Source organism: Molothrus ater, chromosome 15 (genome assembly GCF_012460135.2).
Source record: "Molothrus ater isolate BHLD 08-10-18 breed brown headed cowbird chromosome 15, BPBGC_Mater_1.1, whole genome shotgun sequence".
Lineage (NCBI taxonomy): Eukaryota > Metazoa > Chordata > Aves > Passeriformes > Icteridae > Molothrus > Molothrus ater.
The window spans coordinates 3,137,941-3,164,792 of NC_050492.2; the positions used below are offsets into that span (position 1 = coordinate 3,137,941).

The 26,852-nt window shown below is 49.1% G+C and overlaps 1 protein-coding gene across 5 annotated transcripts in view; it reads left to right on the forward strand.

Moving 5' to 3' along the window:
- The window catches only part of NRG2 (neuregulin 2), a 160,841-nt gene extending 136,564 nt beyond the window's left edge, over positions 1–24,277 (forward strand). The window contains exons 5-11 of one of the 5 annotated variants that reach the window (XM_036391533.2): positions 1,376–1,452; positions 9,988–10,011; positions 14,351–14,453; positions 15,343–15,466; positions 16,732–16,859; positions 19,716–19,940; positions 21,904–24,277. In XM_036391533.2, coding sequence (XP_036247426.1) covers positions 1,376–1,452; positions 9,988–10,011; positions 14,351–14,453; positions 15,343–15,466; positions 16,732–16,859; positions 19,716–19,940; positions 21,904–22,561 — 1,339 coding nt within the window. In that variant the 3' untranslated portion in view covers positions 22,562–24,277. Of the gene's footprint in view, positions 1–1,375; positions 1,453–1,702; positions 1,762–9,987; positions 10,012–14,350; positions 14,454–15,342; positions 15,467–16,731; positions 16,860–19,715; positions 19,941–21,903 lie in introns of all 5 variants that reach the window. The other 4 variants (XM_036391530.2, XM_036391532.2, XM_036391531.2 and 1 more) reach the window with 4 other exon arrangements.
- Positions 24,278–26,852: the final 2,575 nt, after the last annotated feature.

Genomic DNA, 26,852 nt, shown 5'->3' on the forward strand with positions numbered 1-26,852 from the left:
TCCATGATGAAGTACAACTAAAAATCAAGGGTTTCTACATGGAGCTTGGATCTGGACCTGGACATGGACCTGGACCATCCCCCACGAGATGCACAGGCTGGGAGCAGTTCCCTGATGCTGCTGTGGCTGCTCCAACCTCCTGCTGTCCTTTGAAGAGGCCTGGCCAGGAGCTGAGCCACAGACATCAGATTTGGCCTCTGATTCATCTTTGTTTTATGAGGTGTCTTTCAGTCCCTTCCTTGCTGACCACTTGCAGATCACTGTGAGATTTTGTGGGTGGCATCTGAGAGTGAGGAAAGTCTGACATGTGTCAAGTGCAGAGCCTGCAGCTCTGCTCGCAAAAAGTTGAAAAACAGATGTTAAAATGCTATAAAGATAAAGCCCTCTTAAGCTCAGAGGAAAGAGAGGTGTGCTAAGAAGGGAGAGAGTTGCAGGACAGGGAGGGGAGAGCTGGGACTTGAAGAAAATTAGGGATCCTGTGCAGGACTATCCAAGGAATATCCAGAAGATGTGAAGTGAGGGAGGGAGACAAGTGCCTGGGGGAGAAGTGTTTGACCACGCCAGGCTGGGCTCCCATGGCTCCCCAGGCTCACCTGCAGCTGCAGAGGGTGCAGTGCTGCTCACCCTGGGTGGTTCTGCAGCTCCCCAAACCTGGCTCAGCTCTGGGGAACTGCTCATGGGCTGGTGCCAGTGCCCTGCAGGGCACCTTCCCTGCCACCTGAGCATCCTGTGAATGTGTAGCTGGTGCCCATGGGCTGGCACACCTCGGCCCATCGGGTGACCCAGGCCAGGACAGAGCCTGAGAGAGCCTCTCACAGCATGTGAGACCCTCAGCTCAGCTCAGCTCAGCTCAGCTCAGCTCAGCTCAGCTCAGCTCAGCTTTCTTCTCTGTCCCTTCCTCTCTGTTAACACAGAGACTCTGCACGTGCTTTCTCTCTAACCACCCTGAGAACACCCCTGGTACTTCTGGGGTCACCATGGGGTGATGCTTTCCACACCCAACGCTTGCTGTCGCCTCAGCAGCTGCTCTCTGCTTTTGGTGCCTCTTGCCAGTCTGCAGAGCAGCTCCACTGAGTCTCTGAGAGTAGCATCCAGCCCATCTCAGTCTTCCTGCCAGCTGGTGCTTGTAGCAGGTGAGAAGGAAGGAGGCAGGCAGAGCAGGACAGAGCAGGAGGGGTTTGGCTGCCTGCTTGAAGACCCAGGCCTAGACCAGAGCTGGAGCACTGATGTTGCAGGTGCCTGGTGAAAGCAAAGAGTAAATACGCATGTAAAGCCTTTATTTTTTCCATTCATCACAATGCACTTTTTATTTCTGACCTTAGCCTCAAGAACTGTGCCAGACATGTTCTGTGATTTCTCCCCTTTTCCCCTCCAGATGTCCAAATGGATTCTTCGGACAGAGATGTTTGGAGAAACTGCCTTTGCGATTGTACATGCCAGATCCTAAGCAAAGTATGTTTGAAGACAAAAAATGCACCACACTACTTAAACCCTCCCGGGCACAGCGGTGGATGTAGCGTGCTCTAGTCAGGGATGGCTCTTGTGTCAGCTTTGGGTAGGGCTTAGGGCTGCAGGTAAGGGTCAAGGCTGCAAGCAGACAGAGAGGAGCCGTGGAAGGGATCAGAAGGGGCCTCACTTCAGCCTGTTTGGGTGTCATTTTGCTATCTTGTTTCTCTCTTTCTGGTTTTCTCTCTTCCGGTAGGTGTCCGATCGAATTCACAGGAGACCGGTGTCAGCATTTCGCAATGGTCAGCTTCTCCAGTATGTCTCTTTCTACTTCTCTCTCTCCTTGTCGTTGTAGCTCTGTGTCATGTCCTTAAAGCAGGTTCTTCTGTTCTCCAAGAGCCCTCTTCCTGTCTTGTGCACTCCCAGCTCTGCTTGGTCCTAAGAGGAGCTGTGACCGTGTCCAAGAGGAGAACTGGGGCTCGTTACCTCCCCGTTTGTTAGAATGGGCTCTGCTTTCATTTCTGATTGAGCTGAATGCTGCTTGCTCTTTTCAGGCAAAATGCAGGGTTCATGTGGTGGGTGTGCTGTGTGAGATGAGCCTGTGCTGTGTGTGGAGCTGGACCTGCCAGCATTGCTGTCCTGACATGGACTGTGCTGTGCAGGGCAGGATTTGGGCATTTCCCCTGTGCTGTGCAGGGCAGGATTTGGGCATTTCCCCTGTGCTGTGCAGGGCAGGATTTGGGCATTTCCCCTGTGCTGTGCAGGGCAAGATTTGGGCATTATCCCTGTGCTGTGCAGGGCAGGATTTGGGCATTTCCCCTGTGCTGTGCAGGGCAAGATTTGGGCATTATCCCTGTGCTGTGCAGGGCAAGATTTGGGTATTTTCCCTGTGCTGTGCAGGGCAAGATTTGGGCATTATCCCTGTGCTGTGCAGGGCAGGATTTGGGCATTTCCCCTGTGCTGTGCAGGGCAAGATTTGGGTATTTTCCCTGTGATGTGCAGGGCAAGATTTGGGTATTTTCCCTGTGCTGTGCAGGGCAGGATTTGGGCATTTTCCCTGTGCCATGCAAGGCAGGATTTGGGCATTTTCCCTGTGCTGTGCAGGGCAAGATTTGGGCATTTTCCCTGTGCTGTGTAGGACAGGATTTGGACATTTTCCCTATGCTGTGCAAGGCAGGATTTGGGCATCTTCCCACCACTCCTGCAAGGCGGGTGAGAGTCTCCTTGAACCAAAGGAGGAACTCACAGCCAGGGTGTGACTGCAATGAAATCACTTTCCAGTCTGTGGCACAGAGGTCACACTGGTGGCTCCCACTGCCTCTGGGCTTCCCAGCCCCACTGCCATGCAGAATACAAGATAAACCTTCCAAATGGGCATCAGACTATGTCCCTCCTGGACACAGAGCTGTTCCTGTTTCTCCTAGGTGGTTGGACAGCCTTGCATATGGGACTGAGCCTAAGTACAGTGACCGTGGGTGTAAATACCATAAAGCCTTTGCCCTTAGTGCTTCCCAGTTTCTAGTTTCCAGTTCCTACAGTCTCACCTATAGACATAACCAGCTCATGGTGGATGATTTTTCTGGGTCCCTATTGAGTCAGTGCCCCAGCATCAGTGGGATCCTGGTTGGGGTAAGGGCTGCCCTGGAAGGAGATGCAGTTACAGTGCAGGAAACCTGTGACCCTCCCTGTGACCTTCTGTGAGTGTCCCTGAGACCCATCCTGCCTCCACGCTGGCTGACTGGACCCACCACAAATGGTGGGTTGAAAGAGAGGCTTTTTTAAAAAGAGCCAAAAAGAGGCTTTAATTAGTGGTAACCAGAGGAGAAATGCCTCTTCAGGATGGCTCCTTGATTGCCAGAATGCCTCTCCCACTGCTCCAAGTCTAATTCCTGCCGTCCTCATCCTGGACTGGAATTGCAGGAGCCTCATTAGCACGTGCTAATAGCTGGCAAGTGCTGGAATTAGACTCCCTTGCATGGAGCATACAGACAAGATGCAAATGGACTTTGTGGGGCCCTTGGGACAGCTCAATGTTTTTACATTGCCTTTTGTTCCAAATTGGCTTCCGAAGCTGAAACCTCCATTGATTTATCCTCCCAGACTCCAACATCCAAGCAAGCTCTTTTTAAAATGACAGCCCAAAATGTTCTATTTTGATCTTTCACCTGGTGCTAAAGGGTTTCCTTCCCTCTTGGAAGCCCTGGAAGGGTGTCAGGGCTGCAGCCAGCAGTGGGATGCTCACCCCATGGAGCTGATTTGTAGCACGTTCCATGAGGTGGTGTCCAACGGGCTTAAACATTATTGCTGCCATGCTGCAAAACCAAAACAGGGGTGGAAATGAGTTTTATGTCAGGAAAATGCCTTTTGAGAGCATTAATGGCAGGAGTAAACAGCATGTGGTTTTTTCCCCCAGCTTGCAGAATCCAGCTTTTTATGGGACTGAGATTTGTTTTAATTTTATTCACGTGTTAGAAGAACGATGTCAGCTTTAAAACTGACACATGTACATTTCCTTACCTCAAGTTTGCTTTAAACCACAGCATAGTAAGGTAAAAACAGCTCAACAATCCAGACTACCTGTCTGAACTTGGATAAAATTCACATAAGAAGATGATTCATACATGTTTATAGCTGTTTTCACTTTCAGGTCACAGTTGGGTAATATAGATAGCAGCAGCACTGAAGAAAAGCTTGCGCTGAACTTTCTGAGTAGGAAAAGCATTTCACTCAAGTGTGGACCCTGCAAATGCTTACCTTCTCCTTTGATCAATAATTAGGGCACAGCAGAAGTTGCTGATTTTCCATAATTCACTCAATGCTTCATCCCATATGGGTTCTGACAGGTCAAAAGCTGAAACAGATTAAATGAGGTTCAGGCATTTCCACTGGAAATAAAATAGCTCTGTCCTGATTCATGTTTTGAGAACACTGCCAGCATTTGACAGATACTTAAATAAGGACACCTATATTGGTGGTGTTTTAAATGCATTTGGGGTACTTCAGGTTTTCAGGCCTAGATTGGATCCTCCTGATTCTTTAATATGAATATTAAATATGACAATGACTTTTATTAGGTATATCCCAGGGCTGAGTGAGAGTCTCTGCAGAGTGAGCTAAATTGAAGGTGCTATTCTGGAAAGATATGGCAGATATTTTGCTGAATTTGGGCCACAGATGGAGATGGTGCAGCATCCCAGCATCCTGCCAGATGTTGTGTGTCCTCCTTTTGGGAGCAGCTTCCTACCTCTCTGTTTAAAGCCTTATTCACATTTTGCTCAGGTGAAACTCCCCATGTTCTCCAGGAGCTCAGGCTGTCTTTGTCTCTTTGACAGGTTGCTCTGAAGGTTTATTTCTCTCTGATTGCCCAAAACACCTGCTAGACCACATTAAGCTGAAAATTAGGTGTATTTAGGTAGGTTTTCTCTCATGTGAGAGTTGAGAGAGTTGAGATGTGATGTTTCTTTATGTTGCTGTTCCAACCATATGAGCAGGTGCCTACTGCCAGCCCTTCTGGATATAGACACCACTGCTTGAAAATAAAGAGAAAATGTTAAAGATGTTTTTTGCTCACACTGTTGCTATTTTCTACCAGACTGGTGCACAGAAACTCACCAGGAATTGTATTAGTGGGGTAGCTCAGAGAACCCCCAGTCTGTCCCAACTCTGTTCACACCTAAGGCTGATGGATCAAGGTTAGGAGATCATTTTGTTTGGAAAACCTTATAAAGGGACATTAAAGCAACATTTAAATCAGTTGAAATTTAAACTGCAGGGAATTAATGGCAGTGAACAGAGGGGACAGTGATTGTCTGCAGTGGCTCTATGAAGCTGAGGAATGCCCTGGCAGATGAGAACAGAGAGAGTTATTTCCATGGCTGATGAGTCATTAAATCCTCTTGCTAAAAGGTTTTTCACATCAAGGTCCCTATGAATCTGTGTCTCCATAGACAAACTCGTGGGAGCAGCTGTCAGGTGGCCCCTGTGGCACAGGTCCCTGAAGAGCCACAGAGCACAGGGACTCTGTCCCTGCTTTGGTGAGAACGGAGCACCTCAGACTCCTTCTCCACAGCCGGAATGAATCCACAGCAATGACACCCATGGGCCATTGAGCCTCTGCAGCCAGATTTCCCTCTCTGCTGGCACACCTGGCTGAAGGATGCACAATGTCCAAAAGGGTCAGGAATTCTCCCTGAGAGCTTCTGCTGGGTGCTGGAGCTGCCTCCTGGGTGCAGCTCCACAGGCACAGCTAGGGCTTGCAGCTTTCCCAGAAGACAGAACCTTGTCCAAAATCATCCTTCCTTCCAAGAAACTCTTTTTTCAAAGTTGTGCTGGCATCTGTGTTTCACAGCTGCCTGTTCTACATCAGATCAAGATTTACCTCTATCTTCTCTCTTCTACAAGCAACTTTTCAGGTCTTTGTTAAATCCTTCTGGAGGTTTACTAATAACCTGCCAGGCTTTGGGCTGGCTGGTGGCAAAGGCTTTGTAAAACATGTTGGCAGCTGTTTCAGTCCTGGTGCAGCTGAGATCCTGAAAGTTAAACGTGGTCAGCAGGAACATTTCTGTTTCCTAAGTCTGCACATTTGGATTCTTTCCACTTGTGATTTATGGAACAGTTTAGAAAATTGGGATAAAGTTTTATATTTATGCTTGCCTCTTGCTTGTGGAAACTGAAACTTCATCTTAACTTTGCTGTTTATTCATCTCCACAAATAATCATCACCAATCTGGAGGACAAATGTCATACCATTCATCTTGGTTAGTGAAACATTTTCATTTTCTACTTTGTGATCCAATTAAAATTGCAAGCTGTAGCCTGCCTGTAAACACCCTCAAACAGAGCTGACATTCATATGCAATGTCATCTAGCATATTCTCCATTTTTACCCCATATTTAATTCTTGGTTTCTTTACAAATTGAATTCTAATTCTCAGTTGGAGCCTTCCTCCTGCTCTGCTTGGAAACACAGAGCAGGATTTCCAGCAGGTGTCCCTTGGGGGAGCAGCTTTGTCCTCAGCTGTCTGAGCTGGCTGCAGTGCTGCTGGCCCAGCCATCGTGGAGCAGTGTGGCTTCACTGGGTGAGAGGCTTCTTGTTTATCTGGAGGATGGTCCCTCTCCCCAGCACTCACCTGGCAGCTGGGAGTGACCCTGGTGGCCTCTGGAACCTGGCTCCTCGTGCTCAGGTGAGCTGTCCTGGTGAGCAGAGGGATAAATCTACCACTTCAAGCTCTTCTGGGAAGGTCTGGATCTGAGTTTTAGCTTCTCTGTTCACCTCACTTATTCAGCAGTGGTTTCCTACCTGCTTCTGACTGCAATACAAAAATGATAAATGGAAGATTATTTCTTTATTTGACCTAAATTTCTGCTTCCTCCTCCACCTCTCACTCATCTGACCCCCAAACCAATATTTAGCAGCATTTTCAATTCCACAGACATTCTGCAGCCTCCATTCAGTGACAGGGTAACTGCTGGCCCCTGAATCACAGGGTGATGGCTGTGCTTTGGTGTGGCTGGGTAATTACAGGGTGTTTGTGGTTCAGCATGGCAGGGTGATGCCTCTCCCCAGGACACAGCACAGGTTCCCCTTGGGATCTCCTAAAGTTAATTGCATGCTCATCCACAGCAGATTTTGAACACTCTGTTGTTCTGTGTTTGGACTCTTGATGCCAACCAAATTTGTTTGATTGCTGCAGTGCTGGAGAAGGTGAATGGCTGTGGAGTTTGTGGAACATTTACAGAATTCCTGTTCCTGGAGATCCCACATGACCCAGCTCCTGACACAGCACAGTGTCCTCTGTCCCCAGTGTGTCCTCCTATCATTGCTCCCTGTATGCCCTGGGAAAAACCTGAATCAGAGACCTGCAAGCGCTGCTCTTGTCAACACAATTGATTAGCAACAAAGTTATCACCAGTTTATTATCCTGCTAGTCCTCAGATGTCAGTTCTCCACTTGGTTTCCTGCCTTGGAGCATGCTCTGTGTCCCAGAGAGTGCATTTTGAGGGAATAATGTGCAGTAACTAAACATCTTATCGATGTTCTTGGGCAATCTGAAGACCAAGTCAGCACAGCCACAGCTTTCACAGCTGTTTGCTAAGGCTTTTATCCTTTTTAATCATCCTATAAATCTACAGTTCAGTGAGAGTCATCTTGCTTGAGGTGTTGCTCCTACAGGAATACTTTACATTAAATGTTTTTGTCTGTTCATCTTTTAAAATAACTACAATACATCATAGTCACAGAGTCACTGCAGATGAAGTAAATGCAGGACTTTGTCTTTTGTCTGATGCTGAGAAAAACATTTTCAGAAAGATTCAGGAGGCATATTTGGAATGAGATTTTCCAGAAAAACCCCTCATGTGCCCAGTTCAGGGAGCCACAGCAGTTCAGGATGCTCAGCTTGCCCTGACCAGGGAGGATGTGTGCAGTGCAGACAGGAGGATGAGGATGATGATGATGGAGGTTATGAGAAAAATGCTTTGCCCATTTCCTCAGCCTACAGCTGCCATCTCAAGGCTGTCTCACCCCAGTTTATTTGAGTGGTGGCCCTTGGATAAATTGCTTCCAATGGAGCTTGTCCTGTTGAAGCTGGAGAGGACAACAAGAAACATGGAGAGATTTAGAGGGCTTGGAGTGACAGAACAAGGGGGAATGGCTTCAAACTGACAGAGAGCAGGTTTAGATTGGATATTAGCAAGGAATTCTTCCCTGTGATGGTGATGAGACACTGGCACAGGTTTCCCAGCCAGCTGGCTGTCTCTGCTCCCTGAGCCTGGGGAGCCAAAACAAACAGCAGCTCTGACATGAGAGAGGCTCAAGCTCCTCAGGTCCTGCCCACCACCTCTGCTCTCACAGGAGTTTCTGAGTTTGCAAAAAATCATGAAAATGTTTTGAATTGCATCCATTTGCAGCTGCAGATGTTGCAAAACACCCTGGAACAGGGAGGAATGTCTGTGTGCAGATGGACCAACAGGTTAGATTTATGGATGAAACTTGAGGTGTCTCTACCTGCATTTGTCAGTGTCAGGGGACACAGGTGTGTGCAATGGTAGGAAGGCTTAGGAACAGGTCAGGGCTGGGTGTGGTAGCCAGGTGGTTTAGGATGAATATATTCTGTCCAGTTCTCTGCTGCCCACCACATTATGTCCATGTCACTGCCACAAAATGTACAAAAGTGCACAAAATGACTGTGAGATGCTCTTTTACACAAATGTTAGATGTGAAGCAGAGAGCAGCCAGGTTTTGTGCCCTTTAAATTATACAAAACCTTAAAGAACCCCAACTTCCCTCTACAAAAGCCTCCCCAAACATCAGCATTGATTTGAAGAGAAGAACCTGCTTTAGAACACGTGTTTACATGTCCTGTAACAATTAGTGCTAATTTCCCCCCACCCCTGCCCCCCACCTAAATTTTGAACAGCCCTGCAAAAGAAAGCCAATATTTCTGTGCAGCAAAAAGCAGTTCCTATGGAAAATATAGTAAATAAATCTGGACATCTCCAAGCTGCAAATAATCTTGTGTGTATGGTGATTGGGAGCAGCAGAGCTCACTTTTGTGTGTGGTGGTAAGTATGGAGAACTTTCATGTCTATGTAAGAAAAGCTGTTCTTTAGGTGCTGTCTGGAAAATGACAGGAATTGAGGAAAATGGGAAATGACTAAAATTCAGGATACCTGTTTTGCACTGTTGGTTCATTGGGCAGACTCCTGTGCTTAGCACTGTCTCTGCAAGGTGAGCTGCAATCTTACTTGTGCTGAATATGAATCTGAAAGCACATGCTCCCATCTGGGCTTTGTGCAGCACACTAAAACAATGCAGAGCCACGGCAGGAGTGCAGTTTGGAAGGCTTGAGGGGAGCTTTCAGTGCCATTTGCACTTTTGGATGCGTTGCCTTGCCCGGGCACCTCGCAGCGCCCGTGGCTGGCAGGGCAGGGGCACAGGGGGCTTGTGCTGCCAGGGCTGCTGTGCCCTGGGCTGGGGTCAGGGGGGCACAGCACAGTCCTGGCCAGCCCCAGGCCCCAGCAGGACCCTCCCAGCCCCGTGCCCAGCTCCTCTCTGCAGCACAGCCCCGGGCACTCCAGGCGTGGGGGACCAGCCAGGGCAGATCTGCCCTGAGGAAAGGGAATGAATGGTTTTCACCAGGCTCATGCAGTCTCTATGTGTTTTGACCTGTCAGGAGTTGTTTCAGAACAAGTGTACCTTTCCTATTTTTTTTTCTTTTTTTTTTTTTCCCTGCCTAAACAGTGAATTCCATATCAGGTACTAACAAACATGGCTCATCTCGAAAGAATTCATAATTAACTGAAAGAATTCATAATTAACTTCCACTGCAATTTGTTTGGGTCTTTCTTTGCATAACATGTGAGTTGTGGTGGGGGTTTGAAATGCTCTGAAGCATACAGTGTCTCTGTGTGAGTGCTGCTGAGCCTACCAAAGCTAACCTGCTGTAACTGCACAGTGTGTGTGTTTGTATTTTAGAGTTCTCTGACAGACCTGTTTTTCTTTTTCTCTTTCTCTTCCTTGTCTTCTTTCTGCATTGGCAGAGCATCTTGGATTTGAATTAAAGGGTATGGAACAACCATTCATTTATTAATCAGAAGCCATTAAGAGCTTCCAACATTATATTTATGGCTTTAATGGGATGATTAAAAAATCAGCTGTTCTGTTCTCTTCCCTGGCACGAAGATAGATGTTTGGATTGAAAAAAAAAAAACAACCAAAAACCAAACAAAACAACAACCAAAACCAAAACAAAGCAAATCACAAATTCTAAATGCAAACCTATGAATTGCAGGTGTATTTTTAGCAGCACTTTTTTCTTTGTTCCAAGCAGCAGCGTGGTGTGTGTGGCATGACTGGGATGTTACAATTGCCATACATCTCCATTCAACATGCTTTTGTGTATTTAACTGAAAAGCTGGGGTCTTGTGTCCATCCAAAAAGTTGCCAGCAGGCACTGCTTGGGGACAGGCAGGAATTCCAGGAATGGGAAGAGAAGTTCTAGAAATATCAGGGCTGTTATAGAAGTTGCCATCCCAGTCACACTAACCTCCACCAGATCCTGCAAAGGGTCAGGATGAGCTTTGCCATTCCTCATCTCAAAATTTAGCAGCTCCTTTTGGTTCTTGAGCAGGATAAAATTGGGCCAAGAAAGATGACAAGAGACAAGTTAGTCTAGAAAAGTATCCCAGGGAAGTCAGTAACTGCCCATGAGAGTGGAGGGTGTAATGCTGAGCACCCCAGTGGCAAGCTTGGGAAAACACTGCAGTGAGTTAAATGCTTTTAAAAATATGCCCTTTGGGCATTTACCTGCTCCTGCCCAGTTACTCATAATCATATTCTTTTCTTTCCATTCTCCTCAGTCTGGCTTTAGATATATATCAAGTTATCCCTTGAATAAGCACTTGGGAAATCAAATCCTTGAGGCAAGTTTTCCCTGGAGGGTGCAAGCCAAGAGCAGGGAGGGCTGGTCAGGAGGGAGCAGAGGGGTTGGGCAGCCTGGGATGCTGCAAGGGGATTGGAACAGGATGAGTTTTAAGGTCCCTTCCAACCCAAACCATTCAAGGATTCTGTGATGATTCTATGATTGTTCACTTAACCTAAAAGCATTGGCCTGGCAGTGTCAACCAGAGCAGATCTTCACACAAAGATGCTTCAATTCCTGTTGCTAGAGGTATGAGGACACCAGTCTTCCAGTTGTGGATCCTAAATTGCCTTGTGAGGTCCCTGAGGTGGAGAGACATTGACTAACTGAGGCTGGAGAAATGTATCTCCTCTAGTTTTGGCATGCCTGATCCCCCAGGACTGGTGTGCATCCCCCTGGAGCAGAAAAGGTGGGAATTTTATAGTCAGGGAGCTTCAGAGAAAGTGGTGCTGCTAATGCTAATACACTTGGACAAACCTTCAAATTGAGGATTTTTGACATCCCTTTTTTGTTGACCTTTTGTCCTGTTCCCCATCCATTCTCCATGTCACCACAGAAGCACACCCATCCCGTCTGCAGCGTCTCTCCTCTGCCATTTGTCTGTCACTGCCATGCCCTGCTGTGACACCATGGCTGCCCCGTGGCTCTGTTGGCATTGTGTGGCCCCACATGGTTTGTTCTCAGTGTCTGCTGCTGTCCAAGTGATGGTGCTGCTGCTGAAGATGTGTTTGTAGAGCACAGAGACACGAATGGACCTGCTCTGGGATCTTACCTGCTCAAATACAAACCTGCAGCGTGCACTCTCTCATTTCCTTTCTGTTGCTGTTGAGGTGGTTTTGCCCCAAGTGATTAGTGGAAATGGTCCTTCCATTTGTCCTGTCTCTGATTAAAACTGGAGGGTTTTCTTTCAATTTTGCCTGTGTGCTATTTGAAAAATGCCTAAAAATTGGAGGATTATGTTCTGCAAATGAGCTATTCAAAAAATTAAAAACATATAAAGCTTTGCTCAGCCTCATCTGAGGCGTTGCTTGGGCCACTCCCCCCTTCTGTTGAAGAGGGAGAAATTTCTCAGTACCATTTCTCTGGTCACACAATGTGAAGATACTGTTATTGAGCATCAGCTTTAATGAGATGTTGGGAGCCAAGCTAAATTACTATCAGCAGATCATTCAATTTTTAGTTTGCAGCAGTGATGCACAGCCTCACACTTCACTGCTTCGTGTAGCAGAGCTGTCAGCTCGAGACAGAGGCCAAATCTGCATTTCTGATGAGCTGAAACATTGCCCTGCAATTCAGGTGAAGGTTCAGGGCAGTCAGACATGCCAGAGTCAGGGTCCCATGCTGACATGACCACCAGAACCAAGGCTGGGATTTGAGCCTTGGCCAAAGAATTTTGTCCTGTTATAGGTAAAAAACCCCAGCCAAATAAACAAACAAAAACCCCCAAACAACGAAATAAAAACAAACAAACTCCCCCACCCCCACAGTTTTAATGTCTTTGCTCTTTCTTCCTCCTCCATGATTCAAAGGGAATGATTTCTGCTTAGGGACAAAAGTCTTTGTAGCAAAAAGCATTGCTATTGAAGGATTTTTGCTGAAAACTGACCACTCTCCTAGCCTTTTTTATTTTTTTTATTGGTTAAAGTAGTTTTTGCTGAGAAGTAGCAAAAATTCTTGCCCAGTGCCATCCATAACCAGGATGTGATCCCAACTGTTTTTCCTAATTTGTATAAAATCTCTGAAACTCCTGTCTGAAGGAGGGAGCTGTACAACTGTAATCCAGGTCCCAAGGATGTGCAAGAGCAAGAAATTGTGTCTGCCATGGTTGCTGATGCTGGGTAAATGCTGGGTAAAGCACCCATACCAAAGAAACATGTCCTTGAAGGAGGAGTTTCACCCCAGGGTGGGCTCTTCCCCCATTCCAGCTCCACCTGGTTCCTTGTAGGGGAAAAAAGCCCCTCAGGAAAGCTTTGTTTATTACATTTTGCATCTTCATGCCAGGCTTGTTTTTTTTGCCAGTCCTTGTCCACCAAACCTTTGTCCATTTCCATTTTGAGAGTTAAAAAGAGGTAACCATTTTTCCTAGCACCAATTTTGTTTTCTCCGAAAATGGTTTTTTTCAGCTTAGAATGGCAAGCTGAAATTGTTCTAAATATCCAGTTGTCTGGAATATTTCATTCCCACTCACTTTTTTTTGCTAAAGTCTAGTCCCAGGGATTTCTGGGACCAGACCTGTTTCTCTTCTGGTTTTGTATTTGAGTGTTTGGTGGCACAGGGGGTGGAACATGGTCTGTTCAAGGTATTTTGTCTGTTCAAGGTATTTTGAGTGGTGTGGGGAAGCACACTGAGCACATCAACCATGGCATGACTTTTATTGCTAATCTAAATGGGAAAGAAAAAAACCCCAATGAATATTAAAGGCACAAACCCCAATAAGTTTAACATTACCAGATAGTGGTGGGACATGAGGACTTTGTTCATAGCTGCTGAGCTGAAACCCTCATGGCAGCTCTGCACTGAATCCTTCTCTCAGTCATCCAGCTGGAGAACCCAAATTGCCTCTGCTGCTCTTGGCAGGGGTTGCTGGATGTCACATCTGCTCTGGTGTAGCCATGAAGGACGAGGTGCCCTGGCCATGCTGTTGCTGCCTGGGTGCAGGACAAACAAGATCTGAGCATCTCCTGGGAGCTTTGGTGGATGGGAATGAATCACTCCCTTCCAGCCTGGTCTGGGTTTTGTGGCTGGCTCTTCTGGTTTGACAGGCAGCCTGTGACACTTGGTGGTGTTTGAGGGGCAGCAGCAAGCTGCTTACATTTTGTGTGTGCCTCTGAGCTGCCTGCTGCAATGGTATCAATCTCCTCCTAGGGTTCCATTGAGAATCCATGACTGGTTCCTCTATTTTAATCACTCCACTCCCTTTTCTTTGCCTGACACACTATCACTTTTCCATCCTCATGCTGCTTTTTGACTGTTCCAGGATGTCCCTTTCAGCACCTGCGTGCTTTGGGGCCTGTTGCTCCAGGGCATGCAGCTGCTGGAGGCAGAGGCATCCTGAGCCTGGGGTCAGGGATCACAGGGCTCCTGTGTGTGCTCCTGGGCAGGGGGCATGCTCCAGGGCCAGCTGGTCAAGGCACCAGAGAGGGGGGATCTGCTGGAAGGGAGAGGAGAGTCGTGGGGCTTTGTGAGATTGGCCACTGTGGGAAAGGAAGGGAAGGTGAGAAGTGTGAGTGCAGAAGGGGTGAGCTACCAAATGAGAGAGGGCAAAGGCACAGGGAGACAAAAAGGGTCTTTGTAGGGGTGAGGAAGGTTGGGCCAGCTGGGCTCAGGGCTGGGGCAGCCATTAGGCAGGCCTGGGATTGGTAGGAGATCTGCCCGAGCCCTGTCCTCTGTCTCACCCCCATGCAGTGCTGGTTCCCCTGCAGCCAGAAGCAGCCCAGGTGCTGGAGCCCATCAGTAACTGGTTCCTTTCTCTCCATTTGCAGAAGCAGAGGAGCTCTACCAGAAGAGGGTTTTAACCATCACGGGAATCTGTGTTGCCTTGCTTGTGGTGGGCATCGTCTGTGTGGTAGCTTACTGTAAAACCAAGTGAGTATGGGGGGCTCACAGGCAAGAACTGCCTACAGGTTAGTGAGTGCCAGTGTTCATGTTCCACATGTCCATGCTTTTCACCCAAATGCTAATTTTAGGAGATGATGTGCTGTGGTACTCCCAGGAAGGTCTCATGCAGGAGGCCGGGGAAGCTTCCTACCAGACTGTGTCTGAATAGGATGTTTTCCTGGCACCATTTGCTTGTCCCCTGGAACACCATTTTGCCCAGCCAGGTGATGCTGTGTTACAGGGAAAAGCTGGCCCCCAAGCCAGCAGCTCAGCTTCTGCCAGCAGAAGCACACTGGGCTGTTGTGCAGGAGCTGTGGGCTCAGCTATGTACATTGCAGGGACTTCCAGAGCAATCCTAATGGAACAGGAGACTGGGAACCTCTTTTATGGTCGGCCTTCCCTGCCTGGACTGCACTTTTCTCCCTACTCAGCCTGCACCTCACTTCAGAGTGCCCCTGCAGTCATTGGGTCTTGTGGAGCAGATGCCTCACCCTGGGCAGGCTTTGCCACTTTGTCCTTCATGCAGGACGGGTCAAGTGCTTTGTCACCAAGGCTGAGCCAGGACTCACTTCCCCTTCTCCTTCTCCCCACTTTTCTCCTCTACTGCCAGCAGGCTCTGCTACATTGTGCTGGGCCTTGCCTTGGAAAGGGGACTCTGGACCCAGCTTCCCAAATTGTCCATGAGAAGAAAAGTTGACCTTTTGTTTGGAAAAGCAGTAGGAGGTGTTAAGTGTTGAATGCCTTGTTTCATGTTGTTTGCAACTCTCTGCAAATACCATTGGAACATTCACTGTTGAAGACTTGCCTTCTCTTTCATCCCTGGGGGAACAGAGCCCCATGAGAGAAGGGCTCCTAATAGATTTTTTCTGTTCTAAAGGAAACAAAGAAAACAAATGCATAACCACTTGCGGCAGAACATGTGTCCTGCTCATCAAAACCGGAGCCTTGCGAATGGGCCAAGCCATCCACGTTTGGATCCTGAGGAAATCCAAATGGCTGATGTAAGAGCCTTTGCCTCCATCTCCCTGCATGCTCCTGAGGGGATGTTTTCTGCCAGGGGTTTGACGTGGATGTGTATCCTTACACACCTGTGTGCTTGTGTGTGAGGAGCAAAGCCCAAACAAACTTGAGCAAAAGGAAAGATTCTGCATAGAAACATTTCCAAAACCAACATCTGAAGGGGAATATGATTTTGCTTTGAAGTACAGGATGAGATTCAGGCATTTGGGATAGGCTTGTTTTGATTAATCAAGTGTGACCCTGATTCCCACTAGGAGAGATGTTCCCAATGTTTCCTGTTTATTACTCTATCCTGTCAAGTCCCACTTGGTGGGATGACAAATGGGATCAGCATGGCTGTGGCTGGAGTCTCTGTGGTGAAACACATCATGGTGATGTGGTCAGCTGTCCATCAGCCCACCTGCCCATGCCAGGGGTTCTGTCCTGGTGCGATGCCACTGTCACACCAATGAGAACAATCTAAGTCTCTCTAGGACATGATCCAGAGGGCAGTTCAGCCACTCTTGTGACTTTGGTTGTACAAGATTCCCATCAAACCCCGCGAACTCAAGGGCCATCAATGGGCTGAAGTGCCTTGCTGGACCAAGGCCTTGAAAGGGGTCAGAAAAAGGGAAGGGGAGGCAGAGCCAAACAAGAAGTAGTTAGAAATTAATCCAATGAATCAGCTGCAAGCTCTGTTGGGTCAGCCTTAGGATAATTAACATTTAGCTAGGTTGGATCCCAACCATGAAGGAAGGGGAAAGGGAATTCTAAGAACCACAGCCCCTGGCCCCACAGTACTGACTCTCAGAGAGCTTAGTGCCCCTGTGAGGAGCAGGGCTGTTTGTCAGATGAAGGAATATCTCAGCATAAATACTTGGATCACATCTGGAGTTTCTGTAGGACTCACATCTCTGACAGATTTCACGTTGTTCTCTTTTTGCTGGTACTCGGTCGGTTGTAACCAGCTGTGGGCAGAGATGTGTCTCTGCTCAGTAGCTACACATGGCACCACTGTCCTTTGGGGAATCCCTTGGCTCTCCAAACCCTTCTGCAATCCCTGTGCCACAGCCCTTTCCAAGTGTTCAAAGTGAAGGGGCAGAAAAAAGGCTCCACCCTCCTTGTCCCTTCCTGTGGGTGCAGAGCTTCTGGGTTCACTCAGTCCTCACCTGATTTCACCAGAAATAATCAGGCCAGCTAAATTTTTCTTTGGCAGCATTCACAGACTGATGAATGGTGGCTGATCTGTGTGATTCTTATTTTGCAGTATATTTCTAAGAATGTTTCTGCCACTGAGCACGTGATCCGAAGGGAAACAGAGACAACCTTCTCGGGAAGTCACTCCTGCTCCCCGTCCCATCACTGCTCCACAGCCACTCCAACCTCCAGCCAGAGGTGATGTACTCCATTTTCTATGGACCTTTTCCTGCTATTTGCTGTAGGATGCTGTGAGATTCTAAGATTTTCCTTTCGCCTCCCTTTCTGTTTTCACTTGATGTCTGTCTCTGTAGTGGCATACAGGCCATGTCGACACTGCAGGACTCTGCAAGCACAGCTGGTTAGTGAGAGGTGTGGAAAAGTGTGTTCCTTGACCTGCAGGAGGGTGCCAGCAGGATCCTGCAGCACTGACATAGCTGGAAAACAGGAGGAAATGAGCCTGTGCATCCATGCTTTGCACAGACCCAAACAGGAGGATGTGTGTAGGAAAGGTTTTGCAGGTTGTGTCTGAAATACTTCATTAAGCAAACAGGGTTATGTGTTTTATATTTAGAATGTATTTGCCTTGTGGGAGACAAACTACACAAAATATCACTAAATGTTTTGATTGCTTCCTCAGAGTCAAGGTCTGACTTGGAAGTCACAGGTTTTGACCAGAAAGAAAATGCTCCTGTGCAATTTATCAGCCTCCACCTCAGGTGGTGGCTCCTCTTTCACTGGAAGTCATTCTGAAGCTTTTTGGAAAACTTGGTTTAGCAGGAAAGTACCAATAGTGCTTTTTGACAAAGGATGAGACATATTTTTTGTTTTCATTTCGAAATAACCACTGGGGGAAGAACACCATGGCTTGGAACCTGAATCTTCTCAAGGTTTCTTAGAACATTTAAATTGCAGATGGCCCTCCCTCTTTTTGTGATGTCCAAAAAAGTCTTTCTTTCAAATGCTCTAAAGAAACTCCTGTGCTGTTTTGAGTTTGGATGTTCCAGTTCCTCCTCTTAGACAGCTCTTGTGCTTCTTCCAGTGGGTGACAGGCGTTTTCCTTGGAGATCTCTTGCCTTTGATAGGTGACTGGCTCATGTCCTTCATTAGCCTGATGGGGTTGTCTCCATTCATCTGGGAATGCAGGAATTCTTTCAGCTGAAGCTCACAGATGGCTCCAGACAGGTTTCCTTAGGGCCCAGGCATTCCTCAGGGTTGAGCAAGTACTCTCAGTTACAAGGGGCAAGATCAACTTCAGATGCTGAACTTGGATTTTCAGGTGAATTCCTCCCCAGATTCCTCTGGCTTTACCTCCAGCAAGTAGAGAGGGAGCCAGTAATGACTTGATGGGCTGGGAATGATTCTTTTTCCAGGGAAATCCACTCCTCATGAGTCAGACAGTATGTTGTCTAGGATTTTTTGCATTCATACTCCTCAGCCCAGCCCTGGCTAGGTGTGTACAAGCTTGATGCACAGAGGCTCCTGTGCCTGCAGAGCTGCACCTTGCTGGCCTTCCAAGCTCACTTAGAAGGCCTGGGCCATCCCTGGGCACCTTCTGAAGACACAGAGGTGTGTCTGGAGGGCAGCATTAGCTCATGACAGCTGTAGGGAGGAACCTACCTTGGGTAGCCTCTGGTCCTGGCTACCTGCCACCTCATTTTCCTGAGTCAAGTGCAGCAAGCAGGTGCTTCTTGAAGTCATGCCAGAGGCAAACTACTGGCATAATCAGGCTCCATTTTACTCCATCAGTGCCTCTAATGAGGACGCTGTTTGAAGTTATAAATGAGCATGTGCCTGGAGCCATCAATAATTAACAAGTTCTTGGGAAATCTTAATGAGGGCTGCTCTCCTCTGTAAACCCCCACCCAAAATCCTCCACCCACGCAGCTCCATCTGCAGCTTGGGAGTTCAGAGAGGTTGCTCTCATGGATCGTGTGTTTCTGCTGTGGTGGGGGTCAGCATGGTGGCCGTGGCATGGCCCCAGTGTGCAGGTGGCCCTGTGCATCCCCAGTGAGTCCTCGTGGGATGTTCTCTTTGCACCCAGGCTGGGGCTGCAGGGCTGCAGCTGCTCAGCACACCATGGTCTTTGTCTAGCACCTTGAAAGTGTTTTCAGCACATCATGGTCTTTGTCTAGCACCTTGACAGTGTTTTCCTGCCAAAATCTTTGGTAGACGTTACTCTGCTCATTTTGAGTGGCTTCTCCTGGCTCCTCTCTGGTAGCAATTCCAAAGGAGCTGTCACTTGGCAGTGCAGGTGGCACATTTGAAGGACCTTGGCTGACTTGCCTTGGCATAGCCAATATGTTATTATTCCACACCCAGAACACTTTGCAAGCACGAAGCAGAATTGTCCTGGCCTCCCTCAGAGGCTGTCCCATCCTGCTCCCAGGCATGTATTCCTCTGTGGTGGGATAAATACCTGCTATTGCACTGGTTTACTTCCTTTGTCCTCTAATGGCATCTCCAAGAAGGAGAAAAGAATGGCAAATCAAAGGTAGGGTTGGGAATCTGGGCTTCCCTGGCCAGATGTGTCCTAATGAGAGAGAGAGAGAGAAGGGGGACTGTGGTGGTGTTCACAGGAGTCCCAGGAAGAGGGAAGAGACAAGAATCTGACTCTATGTTTTAGAAGGCTGATTTAATATTTTATGATATATATTATAATAAAACTATACTAAAAGAATAGAAGAAAGGATTTCATCAGAGGGCTTGAAAAGAAAGGGATAGAAAGGAATGATAACAAAAGCTTGTGTCTCTCAGAGAGTCTGAGCCAGCTGACTGTGATTGGCCGTTAATTAGAAATAACTACATGAGACTAATCACAGATGCCCCTGTTGCATTCCACAGCAGCAGATAACCATTGGTTACATTTTGTTCTCGAGGCTTCTCAGCTTCTCAGGAGAAAAAATCCCAAGGAAAGGATTTTTCATAAAAGATGTCTGTGACAGGGGACAGCAGTGCAGAGGTGCAGAGCTGAGCGTGAGCAGTGCCTGCGTCCTTGGAGAAGAGCTGGGTGGGGGTTCCTTGCTCACTGTCCACATGGGCTTTGCTCCACAGACATGAAAGCCACACCTGGAGCTTGGAGCGAACTGAGAGCCTGACTTCAGATTCCCAGTCTGGGATAATGCTGTCCTCGGTGGGAACCAGCAAATGCAACAGCCCCGCGTGCGTGGAGGCGCGGGCGCGGCGCGGGGCCACCTTCTGCATGGAGGAGCAGCGGCGGCCCACGACGCAGTACCGCGACTCCGTGGACTCCCTGCGCGACTCGCCCCACAGCGAGAGGTCAGAGCCCACTGCTTGCTGCCCCCACAGCACGGCAGAGGCAAGCCATGCCTCTGTGCCAAGCCCAAAAACATTTGCCTTTGCCAGCCCTAGAGTGGCGGTGCCATGGTAGAACTGGGGAACTCCAGCTCTGGTCCTACCAGAAGAGGCCCAGTTTCCTCTGGTCGGGCAGCAGCCAGCTCTGCACCCTGGTGGCAATGTAGGTTTGGAGCATAGGGATGATGGGTGTGGAATATGCCTGGCTGCAGTCAGCAACTGTAGAGAAAAACTGGCTGAGAAAACACCCTGGGCAGCTTGGTGGGCTGCCAAGCAGGGTCTGGCCCTCAAGTGCTTGGGGAAAAGGTGTCTGTCCTCAGCACTGTCCTGGGTGGCCAGGTGAGAGGGTGCTGCACATGGGCACAGCCTTGGGACAGGACTTGGTAGGTTCCAGCCTTCAAGGAACACAGCTGCAGAGCTGAGACACCAGCAGCAGCAGTAGCAGCTGTCCTCTTCCCAGTCTGGTTCCTCATGGAGCAGAAGCACAACTCCACCTTTGTTCCAGCCCTTTGTAGGTGGCCATGAGTGACTCCTGGTGGCCACATGGCCCCTCTTGGGCAGTTGCCCTCCAAGGAAGTGGAACTTATCCATGGGGCAGAGGAGAAAGGCAGCATCTCCTGCTCTCATTCCTGTCCCTGTCTATTCAGGTAGACTGACCCAGCTCTTATGGAGATCTCAAACATCACAAAATACATGAGTAAAAAGGCCTGGGTGAGTGAGTTAGAGAGCCTGGACTGGTGGAAGTGGGCAGAGATACCACTGGGAATATCAAGAGGAAATAAGATCTGCTCCTTAGAAAGAGGTGGTGCTGAAAAAAGGGCTAGAGAAAGGGGCTAGACCAGACCTGAGTGACCACACTGATGTTTTCACTAGATGAAACTGGTAGATGGCTTTTAGAGACATAAGATTTTTGCTAAGTCAGAGAAAGCAATGCCCAGGGTTTCCCCATCCGTGGCCTGAGCAGGAAGAGGGAATTCCAGGGACCTTCCTCAGAGACAAGCCTGGCAGCTCCAGAGGGAACAGAAAGCAGCTGTCAGGCAGATGAGAGGCAGTGAAGCCATGACTCAGCCTGCTGGGAGATGCTGCAGGGTTTGCAGCGATGCAGAGTGGGAATTGTGCACCGAGTCCCTTGGGAGAAGCAGTTTGGGGGATGCTCAGCACATGCTGCCCATTGAAGCCAGCAGCTCACCCTCCCCTGGCTCAGCAGTGCAAGGTCCCTCCAGCTGATTCCCCAGGAGAACTTCCACGAGCAGGTTCACTGGAGGCTGTTGTATTGCACTAAATAGTTTATTTAGTTGTTGTTTTGCACTGGGTTATTAGAGATTTGCACAGAGTAGTCTTTATATTGCTCTGAATAGTTTATGTTATATCACATGGTTTGTTCTTCCCCCAATACTCTCTGGTGGTCTCTTCCCTGGTCAGTCCTTCCCCCTGCCCCTCCCCACTTATATCCCATTGGTTGTGGTCCTCCTCCTCCTCCTCCATCCCCCATTCCCCCTGGGTATAAAATCTCCTGCCCTGAGTACATGGCCTCTTGCCCACCTTGGAAAAACCACGTAGGTTTCCACGTGGGGAAGAGCGCTTCCAGTCTTTTGCTTAGGTCTGTGTAAGACTGTGTGGGCTGGGGTCCATAGCTAGCCTCAGTGGACCCCCACAGCCCACCCAGACACAGTTCTTACAGGTGGTGCCCCATGTGTTTGTCTCCCACGACGGTTAGAGACGGCACGCAGCAGCTGGTAATTCACATGTGTGGATTACGTTAGCTTTTGGGACTCCCACTTTCTTCTGACTTCTTTGTCACATTCTGGTCTTGCAGGAGGCCTCCTGGGTCCCTGGGCCAGGTGTTCTAGGCTAGCCCAGCAAAGGGTGGGCTCAGCTGGTGCTTTTTGGGTTGTTCGTTGTCCAAACAGAGGCGTTGCTTTTCCAGGTACGTGTCGGCCCTGACCACACCAGCACGCCTGTCTCCCGTTGACTTCCACTACTCGATGACCACGCAGGTGCCCACCTTCGAGATCACGTCCCCCAACTCGGCGCACGCCGTGTCCCTGCCGCCGGCGGCCCCCATCAGCTTCCGCGTGGAGGAGCAGCAGCCCCTCCTGCGGCGGTACCAGCTCCCCTTCCAGGACACGCAGAGGTACGACAGCTACTACCAAAGGAAGACCTACCTAAACGACAGCATGGGGAGCCTGCCCTCCAGCCCCTTCCGCATCACGGAGGACGACGAGTACGAGACGACGCAGGAGTACGTCACAGCGCTAGAGCAGCCAAAGAAAACAGCCAGCAGCAACAGGCGGTGGAAAAAATCCAAACTGAACGGGCACATCCCTCACAGAGCCAGAGCCGTGCGGGACTCGTTCTCCTTGAGCAGCGCCTCTTACAGCGAGTCTGACGAGGAGCTGGTGGCCGAGAGCACGCCGTTCCTAAGCACTCAGAACAATGAGGCGGCGCACGCGGAGTCGCCGCCGCTGCACCGGCCGGGTGACAGCCGGACTCACTACTCGTGCCGCGGGCACAGCGCGCACGGCGACGGCGGCCGCGGCAGCCTGGCGCACGTGGCGCCCAAAGCGGACCCCGACCCTCTCTAGGCACCTTCCGCGCACGGGCGACCCACGTGGAGCAGGCCGAGGGCGAGACAAAACCACGCAAACCGCAGAACGAGACAAAACAGAACAAAAAAAAACAAACAAAAAAATAAATATTTTTATTTTATATAAAAGAGGGAAAAACAAAAAATATAACAAATAAAAATGTTTTATTTTCATTTTAGCAAAGTTGTCTTATAATAGCTAACGACAATGACTTTTTTATAGGGAATCTCTATTTATATGTAATGTCTTGATTTACAGCTTCCGAGAAAAAAAAGTAAAAAAAAAAAAAAAAAAAAGAAGAAGAAAAGAAAACAAACAATAAAGTTAAAAAAAAGTGGGCCAATTTTTGACTACTTAAAAATAGAAAACAAAACTATCGTGGTGCCTTTTGCTGTATGCTAGTGCTGGGATTCATGCCGAGGATTCTGTTTCAGTAGCATTTTTAAGGTCATAGATTTTTGTTTGGGAGACAACCTGTCACAAGGGCGCTCTTCTGTTGGAAGAAAACAGCCTTGCCACTTTGCCCCGTACCCTGCTATTAATGATCTTATTCTTTGAAGTATTGTTTAAACACACATTAAGGACATGAGTGGGAGCATTTCCATTATCATGTCTAACGAGGATCTGTCTTGCCCTGTAAACTACTTGTATTTTCGCTTAAATCAGGAGAAAAAGAAACCCAACAGCACTGTGCTGAAATGCAGAAATAACGTTTCTTTTGCCACACAGGTAGGAAGAGAAAACGAAATCGCGCAGCAGCAGCAGCCCTTACAATATAGCTCTCAACCTTTGGCCATCTCACCAATGGGTCTGGAGTGGGGTTGGCACAGGTTTGTCGTGAAGCCAGGCAGACAGCCCTGTGCCCGTGGTGGATCACACCTGTCACGTCCCCTTGAATCTGGGTGGCTGGGCCAGCCCCGTTCAGCCGCGGTGCCCGTGGCCGCCCCGGCGCTGTGCTGGCCGCGGCGTCCCTCGGCTGAGCGGTGCAGCCATGGCTGGAGCTGTGGTGTCCTGGGTGACACCCTTGGCCAGGGGTGCCGGGGGACACCCACAGGGTGGTTCTGCGGTGCAGACGGCCGCATGTCACCCTGGACACAGCGCCAGGCCATGTGCCCAGCAGGGCCCCGAGCGCTCTGGGCTCCGCTGCCGTGGCCGGGCAGGGCCCTGCTGGGGGGCCCAGCGAGCGGATCCTCCATACGGCCGGGCCACGTGTGTTGTAAGGACAGTTGGTGCCGTCACCTCCCGCCATCGGTGACGGACGGCGCGTCCCCAGACCCGGAGCAGCTCTGGCCATCGGCTCTGTGGCGCAAAGAGACAGTCCTGCGTGTCCAGGCGGCACAGCATCCCCCGTGGAAGTGCCCCCCTCTCCTCAGTTCTCTGCAGCAAACCTGTTTACATTGTAGCCTGACTTTTTTCTTTTTATATTTTTACTTCTGCATGTCCTTTGCATTTCAGATACTGTAGATTGGATGCATGGTGAAGCTGTGACTGAGAAGATAATACAACAATTGACAGTGTATTATTTCATTTAACTTTTAGCAATAAAGTAACTAAACCCTCTATTCCTCACCCGCGATGGGGTCAGATAGAAAACTCTGCTAATTTGTCATAAGATGATTGTCAAAGTTTGCTCTGGATTGTCTGAATGTCAGAACTCTTGACTGTTTAACACTTGAACATTTTTTATATTATAAATAAAATAAGAAATAACAAGCTGTGGGCTGCATTAATCTCAGGCCCTTTGGGGGGCAAATAGGGAGCTGTGACAGGCACCATACACAGAATCACAGACTGGTTGAGGCTGGAAGAGATTTTTTCCACATTTCCTGCTCCACCAGCTCACCCAGAGTCAGCTGCCCAGGCCTGTGTCCAGTCAGGGTTTGAGTATCTTCAGGGATGGCAGTACCACAACTTCTTTGGGTAACCTCTGCCAGTGTTTTGTCCCTCCCAAAGCAAAAATTTGTCTTCTTGTATTCAAATTGGCGTTTCTTCTCTCAAAGTTTGCATACAGATTCATACTGTGTAGGCCTTCTATCAAACCCTGAAAACTCTTTACAAATCCATTTCCCACACAAACTGGATTTGCTAATTTTTAATTTGGGCCCTTTGCCTCATTTACTATTTTAGGCCCATTGCCTCCTGTCCTGAGCACTGCTGAGAAGAGTCCAACTCCCTCTTTTTCACTGCCATCCATTTGGTATTTATACACATGGATGAGGTCCCCCTGAGCCTTCTCCTCTCCAGGCTGGACAGTTCCAGCTCCCTCATCCCTTCCTCATACGACAGATGCTCTGGTTCAGTAAAGATCTTTATGCCCATAAAGACCCATAGCTGGGTGTTTTTCTACCTGGCATGGACATTTGACCTTCCCTGCAGAGCTCAGGAGTGGAGGCTCACTGAGGTGAGTGACTGCTACCCACACATCTCTGGGGGTGCCATTCCTAGGAGATCCCCCTTCACTTGAACCATGGAAGTTTCCAGACGTGCCAGGAGAGGTTAGGATGCTTGGCATGTGCTGTGGCCTGGCACTATTTAGTGGCTTCAGTGGAGTGGAGATGTGTTGGGTCCAACGCTGGCAGTGCCGTGCTGCCCTGCAGTGCTGACCCACCCACAGAACAGGGCCCTTGTTCAGCTCCTCCACAGGAAATCTGTGTCTCTGGCCACCCCACGTAGGGACTCACTGACATTGTGGTGTGGTCACAGGAGCACAGTCCCTGAGGTGGCGCCCATGGCTCCCCCCAGCTCAGAACTCACTCCCCTGTTCCTGCTCAGTGACATGAACAGGTATCCAAAAGCCCCAGCTGAACTCAACAGGAGAGGGATCTGTTACAGTGAGTCAATCCTATTGAAATGGAGAGGTTGGAATGAACTGATCTGGTTGGAACTTGATGATTTTTAGTGTCCCTTCCAACCCAAATCATTCTATGATTCTATGAATGCCCAGAGCTGTGAGAGAACTGCCCAGCCCTCACAGTGCTGCCCATGCTGGAGGCCAGGCTAAGCACACCCACAGCCTGGGCTTCTCCTGCTCCAACCCCCCCAGGATGCCCATTGCCCTGGAGCTGACCCAGCTGTGTCACAGGCCACTCCAAACATTCATTGCATGTCCTGTGGGACCTCCAGACAGACCAGAGGGCTCAGCACTCCACCCTGAATGAAGGCATCTCAGCACTGGTTTCCCAGAAGGTTAAAGGCTGAAGGACCCTGCCCTCCTGCCCATCACCCAAGAGCAATGTGCAAAGGAGGTGTTAGACCTGGGATAAAGGTGGTGATTTGGGTGATAAAAGTCCTGATTTGGGTGACATTTGCCTTTGGACACATCATGTCCCACTTCTGTGCAGCCCCAAGCCTCACTGGCCGAAGGCAGCAGGGCAGCTCTCCACTCTCTGTTCCTCCTGGGACATGCCCCAGCTCCCCATTGCCTTTGATCCATCTCAGCTCCTCCAGTGGCTCCCAGAGCAAGGTGAGGTGGACAGGAATGGGCAGAGAACACCCCACCCCTTGGAAGGGACACGTGTGGATGATCATCAGGGCTGATCCCTGGGGAAACCAGACACATGGAAGAGAGAGATTGGGTGCCTTCGTCTTCCCAAAGCAGCCCCATCTCTCTGCCTGGCTCTCCTCAGGATCTGTGAGCTCCACTCGTGGAGAAGCCCCCCCAAGGCTGGCACAGCAGCATCTGCACTACAAGCAGGTACAGCTCTTGGGTCTCCATGCACAACAACCATGTGGCCACACCTCAGGGTGTGCTCAACGCAGCTGATCCCCACCAGGAATCTCTCTGGGTCCCTTGAGGGAGAGAGGAGCTGTGGATTTGCCCTGCACAGGGGGATATTTCCCTGCTCCATGGTTTGCAGGGATCTGTGATATTCTGCATCTGCTGAGACACCACTAGCTCTGAGCCATGGCAGCCTCAGGATTCTTTGTGGTGATTTTTTTGTTAAACGTGCCCCTTGATTCCCATAATTGTGTTCTATATTTAGAGGCAGTTACGCTACTTCAATTTTCTCTCCAATTGCCTCTGAAGGGAGCCTGCATCTCTCTCTTTTTTCCCTGGCTGGTTTATTTTTAGACTCCTCATTTCCAGCCGTGCGTGCTCCTAGGGCTTTGCCGTAAATATTTTACAGCAATTTTCACAGGTGGGGAAGCCACCAGAGCCTCCTGACAGCTCTCCTCTGTGTGCATGGTGCCTTTAGTGCCCTTCCCAGAGGATAAGGAGTTGCTTTCCTGACACAGATGGGTGGCACAAGCAGTGTTGGATCCTGGTTTTGGGGTCACAAAGTCTCCC